The 17,292-nt window shown below is 39.8% G+C and overlaps 1 protein-coding gene across 2 annotated transcripts in view; it reads left to right on the top strand.

Moving 5' to 3' along the window:
* LOC139621900 (MAM domain-containing glycosylphosphatidylinositol anchor protein 2-like) overlaps positions 1-17,292 on the top strand; it is a 162,376-nt gene that overhangs the window by 109,359 nt on the left and 35,725 nt on the right. For both annotated transcript variants that reach the window (XM_071478865.1, XM_071478864.1), the window contains exons 10-11: positions 7,648-7,920; positions 16,400-16,548. In XM_071478865.1, coding sequence (XP_071334966.1) covers positions 7,648-7,920; positions 16,400-16,548 — 422 coding nt within the window. The remainder of the gene's footprint in view (positions 1-7,647; positions 7,921-16,399; positions 16,549-17,292) is intronic.

Here is a 17,292-nt window from a genome sequence, read left to right as displayed (position 1 = left end):
ACAGTATTGACTTATAGGTCACCCATGTTTTGGAAGCGCTCAGAGCCTAACACACTGTAATTACACACATATAACACAGGAAAATAGTCTTGAAGCATAAAAATACACTTCAGGTCGCATTTGTAAGAGTGCACCGTGTGATACAGATGACTGAAAAATGGAGTGGAAACACACACCTTGTAGAAACACTATTACTCTTTTCTCTGCTTCATTATCTTTATACACTGGGTCTATTTTTGCATTTCATTCTTATTTACTATGGCTTTACATATAAAGAGCAAAATCAAATTTTCATGTTTGTGTGTCACTTGTGACTCCAATCATGAAATACAGATAATAGAACTAAGATAAAATGGCTGTTCTATCTGTTACCAAACTGATCATTAATGTGCTGCACGGAGCGTCTCCACGGGGTAGAGGTCAAGATACAGACCACAAACCACAACATCCTCTCCCCACTATCTCTAATGAAGGCACAAAAGTAATTCAAAACAGATGAGCTGCAAACCTGCATTCAATGCATGTGTGCAACAAATACTTCAGCAAAACAACTCAAAACAATATTTGAAGCGTGGCTGCTGAAGAAAGGAAATGTGATGCACAACAGAGATGTGATAGAGCAATGGTCCAACCTGGATGCAGTGTAGCAGCATCCAGTGGACATGGGTAAAAGAACAGAAAACAAATGTCAAATGTGATCAAGACTAACCGTAGAGATGACAGGGCAGATAGGACAAAACTAATAACTTCACAGTATGTAGAATCAACAGCTGCCTCATTCGAGGAGGAGGAGGAACAAGACCTAAAACCAAACTATAAGTTCAGGTGGTCTTACCCAGCTACTAGGCCCAGGGTTTAAAATTAATTATATATTTTCATACTTCCTCAGTTAAATCCAGTATGATGTACAGTAGTAAGAGCTGAAAAACCTGTTTTCTCAAGAAGCAATGGTGTTATTAACATGAATGTCCACAACCTTTGAATGACCTCATCGCACAGTGGAGGTCAAAACCACGGGTGCTTTTCAGGCGAGATTTTCTCTCCTCTGACATCCAACCAGAAAAGGTCATCTCCTATCACACTCTGCTGCACCCTACACCCCTGTCTCACTGACATTGGACAAGGGTCACTTACAGGGGGAGACTGTTGTTAGTGACACTCAGATGGAGAAGACATGCCTCGAGAGGTGAGGGAGGGGGAGACTGAGCCTCCCAGGCATCGGGGGAAAGACACATGATATTATTAATTTATTCCTTTTCTCAGAGAGATTTGCTCTCGCATGTAGTTGCGTCATTGGATGACAGACACGTTACAAGACACACAGTGAAGCACATCAGTTCACTCCTGATTGTTCTGTCTCTTCCTTTCAACTCAAAGTATTTTCAGAATGCAATTATTTCTGATTATGTAGCATTATTTTAATAAAGCACCTCTCTCACTCTACAGTTCTTGATGTCATACAGCACTTTCATCTGTTCTCCATCTTCAAAGCAGACCACATAATGAAGAGACTTATTAGGGCTTTGGTATTGATAAATCAATCATTCTGCCATGTTCTCGCTTCAGAGCCAGTTCTGCTCGTCAGAGTCCTGTTTCTAATTAATAGCCGGCATCAAAGTCCAGGTTTAAAAAGCACAAACAATCCGCTCTTGAGTTGTTAGATTGCTTTGACGCAATTTGAGTGTATTGAGGAAATGTGTCCACCATGTGCACACATCAACACACTCTGTTGACTCAGTTACGTTTGCCAAACACATAGACCCTTGTTCGTCTTTCTCAGCTCGAGAATTAACTTCATTAACACAATCCGGCCCTGCTTTTGTTGTTTGCTCCGAACGCCTGTCGGTATGCCCCCTCCCTTGCTTCTCTTGGCCTGTCTCATGGTGTGTAAGCACAAGCCAATCCCTCTGAGATGCTTTTCTCGCCTCCATTTCCAGGTCCCAGCGTGAGCCACCCGCCTTTGGTGGTGAGCCATGTGCAAAGCCGCGTTTAGTAACTTGATCAAGGGACCGAGGTACAGTCCTCTGAAGGAAAGAGCATTAGAGGCGTGAAGGAACGACTCTGGCAAGTCAACAGCTTTGATATGTAAAAACCTGCATCTGTTGGCTGGCAGAGGCAACGCCAGGAGGGGAGGTAGAGGGAATGGAAGACGTTTGCCTTTAGAATCGTCGCTCTAATAGAATTGCAAACGCCAAATCCCAAGCTGTGACACCCTAATGTTCTTAGTCAAACTGACTTGGCATGGTCCAGGGGCTTGAGAGAGGAGGTGAAGAAACAGAGAGAAACAGAGAGAAGAAGGAGGTATAGAGTGGTTTCCTGTCCTAGATACCACTGTCTGTCAGAGTGAGAGTTATCAAGCTCTATTTCAGCACAGATGCACAGGAATCTTTTATCCAGGCTTCCCTTCTGTTCCTCGCATCGTCCATGACACCTGCCTGATGCAACCTTGCGATTGTCCCCCTGAGCGAGCACCTCGCTATCTGACATACATCAAAAAGACACACCAGGATAAAGAGCTACTGTCTGCGCAAAAGTAATGAGCAGAATTACACGATTATTGTTTTTAATTAATTTTCCTTTCTGCATCAAGGAGACCTGCAATGCTGGCCCCTGAGGCCCACTCTAATGTGAATCATATTAGAGCGATTCACATTAGCCTAACGCCAGCCTAACACCAGCAAATTAATCTTTTGCATTACAGCAGAGCTCACACACCACATTTGGGGATGAAATTTTAATAACCTTTTTTTTTTATGGAACAATGTTGAATTGATCAGCTGCATCAAATCCACGCCAGAAAAGGTCAGCGAATATGTAGGTTGTAAACACAAGGCTGCACACGGCTTAGACAGAATAATTCATAACTTGGTCAATGACTGAGGTAAACCTATTAGCAGATCACTGGGCCACTCCTCGCACTGAAGAGTCTACATTGATTATCATTAATTGTATATTTAAGTTCATAAATTATCCCTAAGTTTTAATAACAGTATGGTAATGTAGATGGTGCTTAAGTTCATTGTTTGATTGCAGCGGCTGCAGCATGAGGGAAGGAGGGTGCGTTGATGCAGAGCAGCGTTTCACTACATTATTCAACACAGGGACTCATTATAAATCAGTTGAAACAGGGTTATCATATTATATTCTGTATATAACTGTTTGACTTCCTAATGAATGTTATTTCCTCTATCAAGACTTGATAGTGAAGCATGTTATGCTACAAAGGTTATTCTCCTGCAAGGATGCCTTTGCTTCCATCCAAAAATACGGCCTTTGTGTTTTTTTTGTTTTGGTTTTTTTATACTCCCACATACAGCTTCTGAACACTGTTGTGGGGGCGAAACATGGCATATTTCTAAATGGATCGCTGGTTTGTCACATGTTAATCCAACATGTGTCAACAGACAGTAAATACGTGGATAACAAGGAGCACTGATGTCACACCAAGTGGAAAGTAACTAAGTAGATTTACTTTCTGCGCTACTACAATTCACAGGGAAACATTGTACCTTTTACTCCACTACATTAATCTGACAGCTACAGGTACAGGTTACTTTTAAGATTTTAATTTAATTAAGACATGATCTAAACTGCAATTCATGGTTAAAAACCACCCCTTACAAAAAGAAGGATCCAGATGGGGCCACTTGTCACGTTTCAGATATCCAGGGGTTAGATCAGATGGTTCCATTTACATAGGCCATGATTACAGAAAAAAAAAAAAAACCTGAATACAAATATGTGTAGCACAACATAGTTTTTATTCTGTCTTCCCTACTCCCCTATAATCAGCTCATTATAACTCAGATTTATCTTATCACTCTTTGTGCACAACCTCTTGGTTGGAAACCACAGGACTGAACTATCCAGCCGTATAAAGTAGTTGAAATCAGCTCCCTCTTCACCAGGTACAGCAGTAGTTGCTATTTACACATTGTTGTACCAGTATTAACAATCTAAATGCTGTAATATATGCTGACGATTCTCAAACAGTGGCCCTTACCTCCGTGATAAAGAGAGAGAAAGCTCAACCTTTCCTCATATTAGGTCTTTATTTCTAATGTCCCAGTTAATGCAAACTCAAAACTTCCTCTGTCTTCAAGAAGTCAGTTTAATGTCCTTTAACATAGCACTAATTCCACTCTCTCCACGCACTCCACAATTTCCACATGAAAAGTCTTGCAGCCCTGCTTTTATAGGTAGGCTTTTATTGTGCTGTTGTTGACAGTAGCTTAACATTGATCTGGAGTACAGCAAAGAAGGAAAGGGCGGAATTAATTAGAGTATAAAAGCCGTTATAAAAGAGAGAAACCAAGAGCAGCGGAGTGGTGAGTATGGCAGTGCTGTTGTTGTACTGCTGTAGTTAGCGCTGTGGAAATGGAAATAATACTGAACGCGAGCTGTTGTAGTAGGCAACAGATAATTTCATCCCCTCAGTGTTTTTCGCCTATTAGCGAGTGGACTTTATTAGCGCTGGGCACAGCTCCAGCTATTGTTTTAGCCTCAGCCATTTGTATACCAGCTTTTATGAGAATTTACAGTGACAATATATCAGAGGCCATTATTCTGCACAGCACTAAGAGCTGTAATTTTACTCAAGTAGGATTTCGAATGGAAACTTTTACTTGTAATGTAGTATTTTAATGTTGGTACCATTACTTAAGTAAAAGATCTCTGTACTGCCATCTTGTGAGCCATGACAGAAGAAAAGAATAAAAGAAAAACAAGACCAAATGAACATCGAACAGCACAGAGGAAAAGCAGTCACACACACTCGGTTCAGGTACACATTCACATATTGTACAGTACAATTTACTCCTGCAGGCTTGCCCACAGGAGTTTCACTACCTTCTCTTGATGCACTCACCCGAAGCACATGGGGAAAAAAACCTAAACCTATTCTGACTGCAGTTGAAGTTTATTGTAAACCAGTCAAGCAATATTTCAGAAATGCAGGTGCATGCATGCAGACAAATTCCCCTCAGCTTTTGACACACACACAAAGACACACACATTCATATTTCCCCCATGTACTCCCATGTCTTTGTTCTGTCCTCCTCCCTGCAGATGGCGGTCCACATGGACCGTGGGGAAAAGGCCTCCGTGCTCCTAAATGTTGTTTTTCTCCACATTACTGTCAAGGTATCCACCGGTGACTGATGATGGATTACACCTCAGCCAGAGCTCAGGGTTTTCCCTCAGCCTGTGACTTACAGCAACTCTGAGCCTCCGTCGCCCTCACTGCTACACTAACCATAGCGAGCACAGCTCAGGGAATATTACGGAGGACCTTTTCGCTCCTTTCTCCTCATGTTCGCTGGGCAGCTGTTTCACAGGAGATGCACAGGGGGGAGATGAGGCATGTGCCCTTGTTTAAAGGATGTTTTGGTTATGTAAGATATATATTTTTTCTTATTTTATTTGCTGCAGACCCAAACCCTGTTTTCATTTGTCTTTCTGTGCAAATGCAAATGCACTTACTGCAATTTGGTCTAGTGCCACTCAGGGAGGCTGTAGAGCTAGGATGTGATTCACTGCCACACTCAAACTTACAATTTTAATGTCATAAGTAGAGATTCAGATCCTCCTTTTGGAGTCCGACATAAGCCATTGGGTTTGGGTAAAAGCCCAGGCAAGGCTCATTTGAAGCAGGAACTGATTACTGTTTCATTTAGCAGGGATGAAGGCCACTTTGCTCTCCACCTCGTGAAAAGCCTCAGGTTTTTTTTTACTTTTCTGTCCAAGCCTCTTGGAAGATTTGTGTTTACTTTTTCCATCTTCCAGTGTGTTGTTTATGGTTTATTATTTTTCACATTTCAGCCAGTCATTATCCAATGTAATGGTGTGGCATTAATCATAGTAGCTGCTGCTTGAATTGAAGGAAGGGTGATAATTAGCATAGAGGGCAAGAAAGTAAAATCCCACTGTTATATGTTGGTGATTATTTTGCACACACTATGATCTCGTGCATGTCTCTGGCCTGGAAGACCTGCGCTGCTCTGCAGTCTGGGCTGAGGTTAACTCAATTATGTGCAACAGAAAAACAAAAAAACAAGATACACACACAGCTCGTGCATTCAACATTCAAACCCTGATTCCTTAAAAAGAAAATAAAATTAGCTAGTGAGATTTTAGCATTTTCCACATCTTTAAAAAATGGCTGATTAAGGTTGTAGTTAATGACATTAATAGTGTTATCAAATTATATGCTGTAAATTTTAATAAACTCTTCATTTAATTGCATATCCCATCACGTTCGGAAGGCTCAGTAATTAGATTATATTATCGAGTGTGAATAATGTAGAAGATTATGTTGCAGATTACAGTTTCAATCAGGTAATCAGTGATCTGTAACAGATTACATTTTGAAAAGTAACATTCGCAGCCCTGGTTATAGCTACCAGCCTCTCCTTTACTCTGACTGGAATTATGCAAATTTCAGGCAATTAAGAGACTCTGTGTCATTCTGTCGCTTCTCTTCAGCATCCACTGTTGTTTTTCAAGCCTTGCCGTGACTTTTGTAAAGCATCTGTATGAGCATGTCAAGAGCAAAGATGCTTAAGATGGGGAAATTATTCATAAGCATTTCAGTGCTTCCGCACACAACCACTTACACACATTTTGTCCTCACGAACAACCTACAGATACATTTTATCCACATGCAAATGCATCCAGCAAACATTTAACATATGCCAACATAAAAAAAAAAACAAAACACTTTTTTTGTTACAGTCTGGGTTGCACTGATGTCATATTCAGCTCCTGACTTCGCTCTGAGACGACTGACTACATGATTCGTCACCAGGTCGTCTTGGTGTGAAGAGGTGAAGCCTGTCAGATAGTCAAATAAGTTATTAAATTTCCATTTTGAAAGCTGGAAGTGCACTTCATCATCTTGTTCCCAATTTCCTGTGAAGCATGACTGATTTTGTTCAGAACATTGCTCTAGTTTTCCTTCAAAATTGATCTTCTTGCATCCATTGCCGCTCTCCCCACAATTGTTTTAACTCGTCGTTTTTCATTTATTGCTGAGTTGTATTGACTCTATGGTGCTGATTGTTTAAAGTTTACTTGCAATATGCTTAAATCTCACCTATTTCTCTCTGCTCACTGTTCCAATTCATATTATGATGTTAACTGTATAACCATTCTCTAAAATGTTTCTCTCCCTTTCAGTGTCTGTGCTTGTTTTAAATGTCTCCTCATTGAAAAAGCTACAATTTTCTTTCCAATTATGTTCTTCTTATGTCTTTTGCAAGCTTTGACTACATCACTCAGAGCCATTTTCCTTGTGTTTTTACTGTTATGTTTTACCATAACATGTCCTTGTTTAGGTTTTTGAAAATATTTATTTGTCTCACACCTACCTCTTATATATTTAGTATGCTGAGTGTTTATTCTGTCTTCCGGATAATTATTCTTAGTAAATACCTCTGGAGTTCAGAGACAACCTGGTCTGACCTCAAGGGTCCTTATCTGAATAGTGTCTGGCTGGTACAGACGTCAATGCCTATTCATTCTTTTCTCTTCTCTGCCCTCTTAAGGGCTTTTTTTCATATTGTTTAATATTTCAGTTGCGTTGGTAACCTGCATTGTCCCTGTCAAATGTCTGCTGAACTCGTCTGAGCCTTTCTGTCTCTTACTCAGACCCTCCAACAGTAGAGCCAGTTTACATGGAGATGCGTCAGGGCTTGGGGAGGCCTGTGGTGATGACCTGCAGGGTGCTGCGTGCCCACCCCTCCCGTGTGCTGCGATTCGAGTGGCTTCTATCAAACCGGTTGCTCCACGCCGGAGCCTTCGATGCCCAAAGAGACGAGACTGAGTACACAATCCGCAGCCTGAATCGAGACGGCTGGGGGGAGTACACCTGTAATGTCATCAATGAAGCCGGAGCAGGCAAATGCACCTTCCAGGTTACAGGTAAAGAGCGCTTGTTACTAAAGATTTGTCTCTTAAAGTTTTCATACCAATTGACTAAGTCCCCTTTAGTTACTGTTTCTAAACCTGTCAACATTTCTATTATCATGTAACGTGCAGTTTACAGTGTCAACAATATGAATAAACTCTTGAAATTCTTAGTCTTTTTGGAAACAGTGGCAGTTTCAAGCTGTGCCAAGCTTCTTATTTATAGCTGGCAACCATCAGTTTTGGAGGCTGAAATTACAGCTATTGCTTAATTAACTCAAAAGCCCTCCAATCTAAACAACCATATAGAATAAGTGTTTCGTTAAGGTTAGAGGACCTTCATCATCATGGTTACACTAATAAATGTACTCAAGGTCTTAGAATGATCTTGATTATCATGAATGTTTATAATGAAGGTTTGAAATGGGAAACAAACGGCAGTCTCCCATGTTAAAATACAGTGTTGCTACTGCTACTGTCAGCTGGAGCTACCTAGCTAATACTTAATACACTTGATTGCTACATACAGGATATCATGCTAAAAGTCTGAGGCTAATGCTGCAGGTCCCAGGGACAATGTTAGCATCCTCAACAGGTGATGTAACAATAGAGGACGTGGAGCATTGTTGTTGTATTGCATTGTAGAGCTTGTTGTTCTAGTATTGTAAGTATGATGAAGAAAGAATTTAAGATTAGATTCGTATTTCACTTGAGCATAACCTTGTTTAGCTGCTTAGCCTATTTTATTTGGACAAGCAAGACAAACTAGTATGTGTGGCGACGGTAACGCTATCTTGGATGACATGTTTGGCCGGCTAACATTACCCAAAATTTGATAGCGTCAAGGACCAGCTTGCACACAGTGGAATAATACTTCACAGTGTGTTTACTGTTGAAAACAGGGATTTTTAAAAATGTAATCTGTAATCCAAATGAATGGCCTGGAATAAAAAACTTCTTAGCGTTGAAATTAAGGCTTGGTTACGTTACTACTATAATTTATACGTAAGTCGGACTTCCTAACATTTCTAAGTCTCGTTGGAACAGGTTACACACGTTAACTGAATAACAGTGTTATTCTTCAGACTCTCTTTACTTGGAATATGTCTCTTATACACTTGATGGCAGGCATTTTGCTTTCATTCTTTTAGTGCACATCTGCATGTCTACAACCAGTTCTTCAGTATGCTCTCCACTTTATCATGTTTTGGGCAGCTTAAATTGGCTCCTCAAACATAACATAACAACTCTTGTCACAATGTATTTTAGCAGTGTGGATGCCTCTGTGTGTGACAGACAATTATTTTCGAAGAAGACTGAAAGAAAAAACGTCACAGATTGTCAATCTGAATGGGAAACGTCAATCATATCGGCTCTTTCTCTGCCTCACGTACTAAACCTGTTCTTTCAGATAATACACACTTACCCCCTTCCTGCTATTTTTTTTTGGATTGCCTCTGTTTTTTTCTTTTGCTCTTTTTTGTTATATTTTGTCATCAAGAGCACCAAAGTGTCCATCTCCTACTTGGATGTTATGACAGGACCAAATTAGTCTGGCCACGCTGAGTGACCGCAGGAACTCTGGCCAAGGTTTCAATCTCCCAGACCTCCCATTAGAGACAGGAGCTGCAGGGTCACAGAAGGAGTATTTGTCACTTTGATCCTCTGCCACTTAGGTTGCTCTCCTCTTTGATACTGTCCATTTCTCTCTATCTATTGCTGTCTTCTAATTGTACCTTTTCTGCTCTCGATTTTTCTATCTCCTTTTTTTGTCCATGTCGTCTTTCCCTCATTCTTCATTTTTCTCATTTTAAATGTCTATAATCCTCCTTCTCTCTAGCTTGCCTGGAGAAAGAGATGGAGACCATGGGCACCCCTCCACCCCACCCTTGTGCATGCCATAAATCAGTCCTCCCTGGTGAAAATGGGTAGAGCAGAGAGACAGAAGCAGATAGTACCCTCTAGCCATTTGTTTTTCTCAACAGGGCTGGGGTTTTGCCTGCTATTGCTCACCCTCCCTCCCTCATCCTAACTCCACTCCCCTTCCTTCCCTTTCATCCTCCATCCCTCCTTCTTTTTCTCTCCCGCCATCACTTCATTCCTCCCGCCCAATGCTCCAGATTCCCACCATCTGGACTCAGTGGTTGCCAAAGGTATGGAGGCTCTCTTAGTAACCCCCTGAGTGCAGGAGCGTGGTGCAGAAAATCTACTTTGGTTCCTCCCATCATCTATGAAATGTGTCGTGCCCCATTCCCTTAACTCCAGCTCTTATTCTATAAGATTTTTTGATTTTACCCTGGAACTCAATAGGCACAATATTTGATCTACAATATTGTGTAGTGTGGCTGAAATAAATAATCTGCTGGAGAGAAACTGGATATCAGCTCTTCTCTATGACTTCTGAGCCCTCTTCAAGATGAATCTCATGAAATATTTGTTATGGCTCATGCAGTTAGTTGGTATCTTGGTTTGCTCACTTTACAGAGTGAAGACAGGTAGACACCTCTGTGGATATACTCTCACCGCTCTCCCGCTGACATCTTCTCAGGCTTTGTAGATTCGTAATAAACATATCAGTCAGGAGTTTTGGCCTGAGGCCATGGTGTCTCAATTAAACTCATCAACATACATGTTACCATGCCGACAGACACATGTAAACACACCAAAGTCGGGCAGCAGGCCATTCTCAGGAGTATATAAATGCTGTTGCCTCAGAAAGTATATTGTGCCATGGGAGAGTGTGTGTGCATGTGCATGGATGCCTATGTGCCAAGCCATTGGGACATCTGTGGAAACAGTGAGTTGGCTGTAATGGCCAAGTTGACCATCAAACTGTGCCAGGGGAGAGACCCCTCAGAGGGATGTAATGTGTACCACTGAGTTTGGCTCAGGTTCTCTGTTTTTTAGTTAATGCTGAAATCATGTGTCTCTGAAGAGTTAGAATTGAGAAAAATAAAATAAAAATGAAATTAAAAATTTAAAAAAACATTTTTGGATCTTCAGGCAGCATTTCTTCTCTGATTCAGAGTCTAATCTGATACAGTGATTTATGCTCAAGTCTGCTTTTATTGTCCTTAGGCTGCAAATGTGCACTGATGAAGCAGTGATTGGGTGAAACACAGGTACTGGGATAAACAGGCATAAAATGTAAAAGTGGTAATCCAGCAATTTAGTGTTGCACTTTTATAAAAGTGGTGGACTCAGGAGAGACAGAGTAAAGGAAAAAAAATGAAGGAGCGGAGGTGAGATATTCTGACTTGGTATGTGCAGCATCAATAACCATGATGAGTAAAATGAACTTCAACCCCACCACCACCACCAATAAGATATTGCATTTTTCTAATCACTGCAAAACTACAATTTATAATGAACCAACTGAGTCTGCAGGGATAATCCACACATCGTCCTCCCGGTTTCCCTTCATTGACCAGTCTCCTGAGCAATGCACAATTTTGCTGGAATTCACAAAGAAAGGGCGAGCAATGTTTCTCATTTCTCTCCCACTTAATCCCTCTTCTTGGCAGTCTGTCGTCAATTAGAAGAAAAGAACAAGAAAATTCTCAGGGACAATGTTCAGATGTTCATTGTCTGTATTTTGCGAGTTTGCTCATGAAATTAATTCAGATTCTAAATGATGATGTGCTTGTATGGTTCCAGTTTCCCTTTTTATTGTAGCCAATGTTCTTAATGGTGCATAAATCACATTGTGGAACATGGTGCCTAAAGTTGGCTGCAATCAGATATCTTAATCTTAGGAGGGAATTGTGTTTCCTTTAGTGTGACTCACACATTCTCTGACTATTTCATTTCCATCTGTATGCCTTAGCTGCATTCAGTGTATTTTAATATATTATTACTTAATCTGTCATCAGTTTTGAATAATGCTTTTGTCATCTTGATTTATTTATTTTTTTGTATGTTTGTTTGGCTCTTTGAGATGTGTTTAAAATAACCCTCCGAGGCCTTTTTTGAGCTGGTACGATCTGATGTTTTGTGTGTTATTTTTGTCTTCATCATATCTTCAAATGCAAGAAAAAAAACTAAATAGATTTTACCTTCAAAACAGAACACTCCTCTATCTCTGGGGCTTATAAACCTTATCAGCCTTGGTCTCCAATGAACAATTGTGCCTCAGCTTTGAGTTGCAGACTTGGTTTTAGCAACTCACCTATCTGCTTGCACCTGGGCTGAATTTCACCCCTGCGGTAAATAGAGATGGATGTTGAATACTTTCCGCAGCTCAAAGAGACGTGCTGACATTGATGAATCCTGGAGGTAGTAATGACTGACATTACATGGTCAAAGTAAAAAAGGCAGCATATAAATAATGTTATTTCCAATCAGACTGAAAGTCTTTCAGACTTGAAGGACTGACACAATCTGTTTTGTTACTTTTCTGTCCTTTTCTCTTTTTTTTCCGACCTATTTTTTTTTCTTTTTTTGTGGTTTCTTCTGTATCAATCCAATATCACAAGATTAGTCACTCCAGAGTGGCTTTCTATTTACCCAGAAGGATAAAATCAGAAATCACAAAGGGTCAAGATAAACAAAATTCAATCCCAGCTAATATGATCAAACAGAAATGTTCATTTTTTTCTTTCTTTTCAAATGGATTAGTCAAACAGGGAGGAAGTAGAGGAACTAAGGGCTGAAGTGACTCATTACAAGTTCAATGTTCAAAATTTATCATAAAGAAAAAAAAGCCACAGAGAGATTTCTTTCTCCATCTCAGAAGGACACAACCAGGCAATTACCACAGAGTCTTAAAGTGTCTCTAATGCCTTTTCCCTATAGTCAGTTAGCTATTCGTGTGGTGGTGTTGGGTTTGTCTCGGCCAGCTGTGCAGCCATATGTAAGCGTCATTTCTGCCACAAAAGCCTAGCTCACACATCAGCCCAGCACCATATAGCAACTCTCAGCATATGGTGGGACAAAGTGTTTTCCTGAAGAAGAAAACATTGTTCATAAACCCTGAAAAAATGAAAAGGAAGTCTGCAAACAAGGTCAACTTATAGCCTGAAGGGTTTTTCACTGAGCTGTTATGAATCATTGCATTGGTTCTGCTGTTATAAACAGGATTTTAAAAAATCAATTAAGTCTTCTGTACTTTATGTTTGATGTCTCCCACCCAGGGTTATCTGTTTCAAGCAGTGTAAGTGGGTTAGGTAATGTGCTTCACCACACATAAGGTATTATTAGGAGTGAGGGCCATCTTGCTTAATTATATTGTATATTTGAATAGACAGCATTTCGTGCCTTTCCTGTGAATGTGCACTAAGAAATGTATTTTTTTCTCAAAATAAAACATACAATTGATATAATAGTTGAATATAAAGCACTTGAGTTAATTCAATATAGTGTATAATGATTTCTGTGCATGTGTGTGTGTGTGTGTGTGTGTAGTCCTTTCAGTCATGTGTTCCTAACTCAGTCTGTGTTGGAATCTTTAAAGACAACTTGTGAAAACATACAGTGATAGAAGTCAGTTTAATTAACCTTTTGCGCCTTTGCTTTACTGCAAATTACAGCCTCTTCATTTCCTTATCAGCCTTACTGTATACTATAAACTGCATGAACAAAACTGACAGTATCTGCCAGGCTGGCTTATGTAACATTTGCAGTACAGTATCCTGTAAACACAGCTGGCTCTATACAGCAAAACAGTGCCAAGTGAAGTGCAGACAGTAATTATCCTTGCAATTTTTTTTTGTTGGAAAATGTTTTTCTGGTTGCATTAGCATTTCAGCAAAGCATGTAAGCAGTTTATGTTATAGCATCTTAAGTTAGAACAGAAAGGTTTAACTTGCAGTAGACTGCAGGGTGCCTTCTCAGAAGCACGTCTTTACTCTACAAAAAGACAAAACATCCAGGAATAAAATACATTGTTTAATTATTAACAGTATTTCTCTTGCCCTCACTTTTTATTTTCTCTCTGAGTGATTTTATCTGGCTGATGAATGAGTGCGCCTTTCTCCTGATCAGAATATTGTATTTTAAATAGCTTTATCCATGTAAAGGCCAAGTGATCTGCAGTTGGCTGCCCAAAGCACCATTAACCTGATTTATTGTCTAAAATGCAGAACAGAATGCCCTCAGTGTTTGACTTTGACTTATTATCATGGACGATTATGAGAATTGATCAAAGCAGTCAGAGGCCAAATGAAACCGCTAAACTTGTTTTTTTCCTCCTACAAAGGCACCTCACTGCTTTTGATTTATGTAAATTTGAGTTATTATATCAGAATGCATGTGTTTACACCTTGAGTATGGTGCAAAGAAATTATTACATTTTTCAGTGTCTTATGGATTATGTTTTCTCCTGTCTAATTAACTATTCAGCAGTGTTTGCCCCATATTGTTTTCCTTGTGGTAGAATTCATCTCAAGACAATGCATACTGCTGGCGTTTTACATCTGTTACAGCCAGTTCTGTATGATTACGTATACAGCAGCCCAGTGCAGATTCCTCCAGCATTGTGACTGTTGTTTGTACATATGAACTCCCCTTAAAGGACAGGGCTGTTGATATCTGTATATGTATCTTAATGTCAACTAATCTCATGAAAAGACCAAGCCAACAATGTGTGGGTCCGTCTGTGGCTGTTGTCCCAAGCTTATTTATTCTTACCAAACCATCTTGAAAATAATTTTTAACTCTTTAACTTTAACTACTTTGTTCTTATAATGGGGTTTGATGACAATAAGAAAAATGAAGAACATATCTTGACTTCTACACGGTTCAGATCCAGCTCAGGATTAAGGACTACAAGCCTGCCGTTAGCAGTGACATAGCAAATTAAAACCAGATATATATCTGTTTGAACTTATGACCTTTCCGAGACTCCCACAGCTCCTAGTTTGCTTCCTCCCCTGAGTGTCACACTTACAGTGAAGTAAAAGGAAATCTATGGTTTAAGACTATTTTCACACCAGGGAAAGACCCAGGAGACCACTAAAACAATTTTTGAAAATAAAACCATTATAACTCATCAGTGACATAAACTAACTTGACAGGTTTATCTAATTGCCTGACATACATCAACTACTTGCAGCATGTCTGTGTGGGTGCATCAAATCCCAGTGCTGCTTTTGTTTGAGCTAACAATGGCTGCACTACTGTCTTTTCCACGGTTATTAACAATCATCTACCTCGGGTATTGTCATCCTTCAATAAAAGAGCCCAAATAGCAGAGGGACAAACGCTACAACACGTCATTGAGGTGAATTGCTATTCTTTGCCTGGAAGGTCATCCTGTAAGCTTGTTTCTAGATATTCTTTAGTACAATGTTCTGCCAGCTCCTTCAGCTGTCAGAAATCAGCTCACAGACTGTGACTGGAAAGCTAAAAACTTTATTCAAAAGATTTATTCAGTTCAAGCCACAATTCTGTAGACAATAAATCCTCACAGATTCCAACAAAGCAAACCGTGTTATCGAAAGAAAAGGTTTGAGATCTGCGTGTTGGTTCAGATCCAGCTGTACGACATTATTTTTTACTGGGATGGCTGCTGAGTTGAGTGTCAGGACATCTACAATCTGGTGCATGCCTTGACTCTGTGCTATGAATGTTCTCTGTCACGTAACATAAGATGAAACTTTAATGATCCCTGAGGGAAAACTGGGTCATAGCAGCAACAAGGAATATCATATAGAGTGGGTGAAAATAGAACAAACACAATGTAGTGAAGATAAGAGATACTGTACATCTTTGTCATGCTAATTCAGCTCTTCTTTTGGCTTGAAAGAATTCTTACTATTAACCAATGAAACATTCACACTTACATATTCTTGAATTTACACTTATGTGTAAGAGTATACCTGCGTTGTGTGCAAAAAAAATTGCTGCAGCCAAATTATTAGTATAATATAGCAGCATTATGAAATTAATTTACACATCTAGTTCACTAAATGATAATACAGCCCTAATTACACCAACATTTTTTAAAATACATATATTGTTTTCCATTTATGTTTGTTTATCGATTACATTTATTACATTTTTACATTTTCTTAAGATCTGAAAATGCTTTCCTAATCTGCCATATAACTCACTCTGTAACTGTTTTCGTGTCAATGTGTTCAAAAACAAACAGTAAGGAATCTTTAACAGTGAAACATGGGCACTGCTGTCATGGGGCTGGAAGTCTTAAGCAGTTGTAATAATGTGCTTCATTAGTGTACAAGCTTTTAATGAATCGTAAAGGGACATGCCACCAATTTTACGCATAAGGTTCAGGTCACTAGTCAAGCAAATACTATTCAGCCTAGACAAGTCATTTTATAATATAGTCTATGGCTCAGATGGGACCTTTCAGATGTTACTCCAGTGATGTCATCAGGGTCACCTTGGCTTCAGTTTTACCACATATTTTTCAACAGAAACAAAGTTTCAAACTGGGGATGTGGAGTTTGAAACATATCTGCAGCTTTTATTTTTCATCTTAAGTGAGCATTAAATAATTTAGTATCATTATAAATGTGCTTTGTCTCTGCAGGAAAGGCCTACCCCCCAGAGTTCTACTATGATACCTACAGCCCTCTGTGGCAGAACAGACCCAGAGTCTACGGCTTTAAACTCCAGTGGACCCAGATGAACCCCAACGCTGTGGACAGGATTGTCGCCTACAGACTGGGCATCAGACAGGTAGAAGAGTTGTCCTGCCTGTTGATTTGTTCTTCTGCTTAACCTGTAGATATAGAAGAAAACAAAATAAGAAGTGTAGCTAGAGTTCCCATTTCCATATTTTTGTAAAGTCTACACATCTTAACAGTCTCAACCATATTTATAATAAACAATCTCAGCACATCTGACAATCGGACAGCTTTGACACCTCCTTTTCTCTTTCTTTCCCTCTTACATCCCACACCCCCACTATCTACTATCTCTTACTCACTATGTGTTTCTCACTCAGATCTGATTCATGTGGCAGTGATTGGCTGAGTATCATCACATGACCAGTGCCATAAAGGCTAGTTAAGCTGCACTGGCTTTAATAATAGGAGGGCGCTGTCAAATTTTAATAATTCTCAATCATTTATAGGTTACAGTTCTGAATCCAGATATGACGACATCTGGATCTGGACCAGAATTGCGGTCGTGCTATTTGTGACCTAAGTTATAGATGCATCATTCATGTTTGTGGCACTGCAAAGTGTTATTCATTCCCTCTGAACTCTATTATCAAGGAGCTTTTGTCACAGTTAGAACATACGTTTTTAATGTTGGCTGCTGGTGCAATAACCACTGAGTCACTGATATTGGCCAGCCTCTGTTTGACCCTTCACAGATGAATTAGAGTTTGTTTTGTGCCACGGGGCAGTAAAAACCTTTCTTATTGCCAGTGTAAGCACGTGATAGAAGTGTCTGCACAGCATGCGCTCGCTTGTT

Source organism: Trachinotus anak, unplaced genomic scaffold, assembly GCF_046630095.1.
Source record: "Trachinotus anak isolate AG129_WGS33_773 ecotype Australia unplaced genomic scaffold, CSIRO_AGI_Tana_v1 ptg000005l, whole genome shotgun sequence".
In the NCBI taxonomy this organism is placed as follows: domain Eukaryota; kingdom Metazoa; phylum Chordata; class Actinopteri; order Carangiformes; family Carangidae; genus Trachinotus; species Trachinotus anak.
Note: the sequence above shows the minus strand (reverse complement) of the source record. Positions and strands in the feature narration are given on the sequence as shown.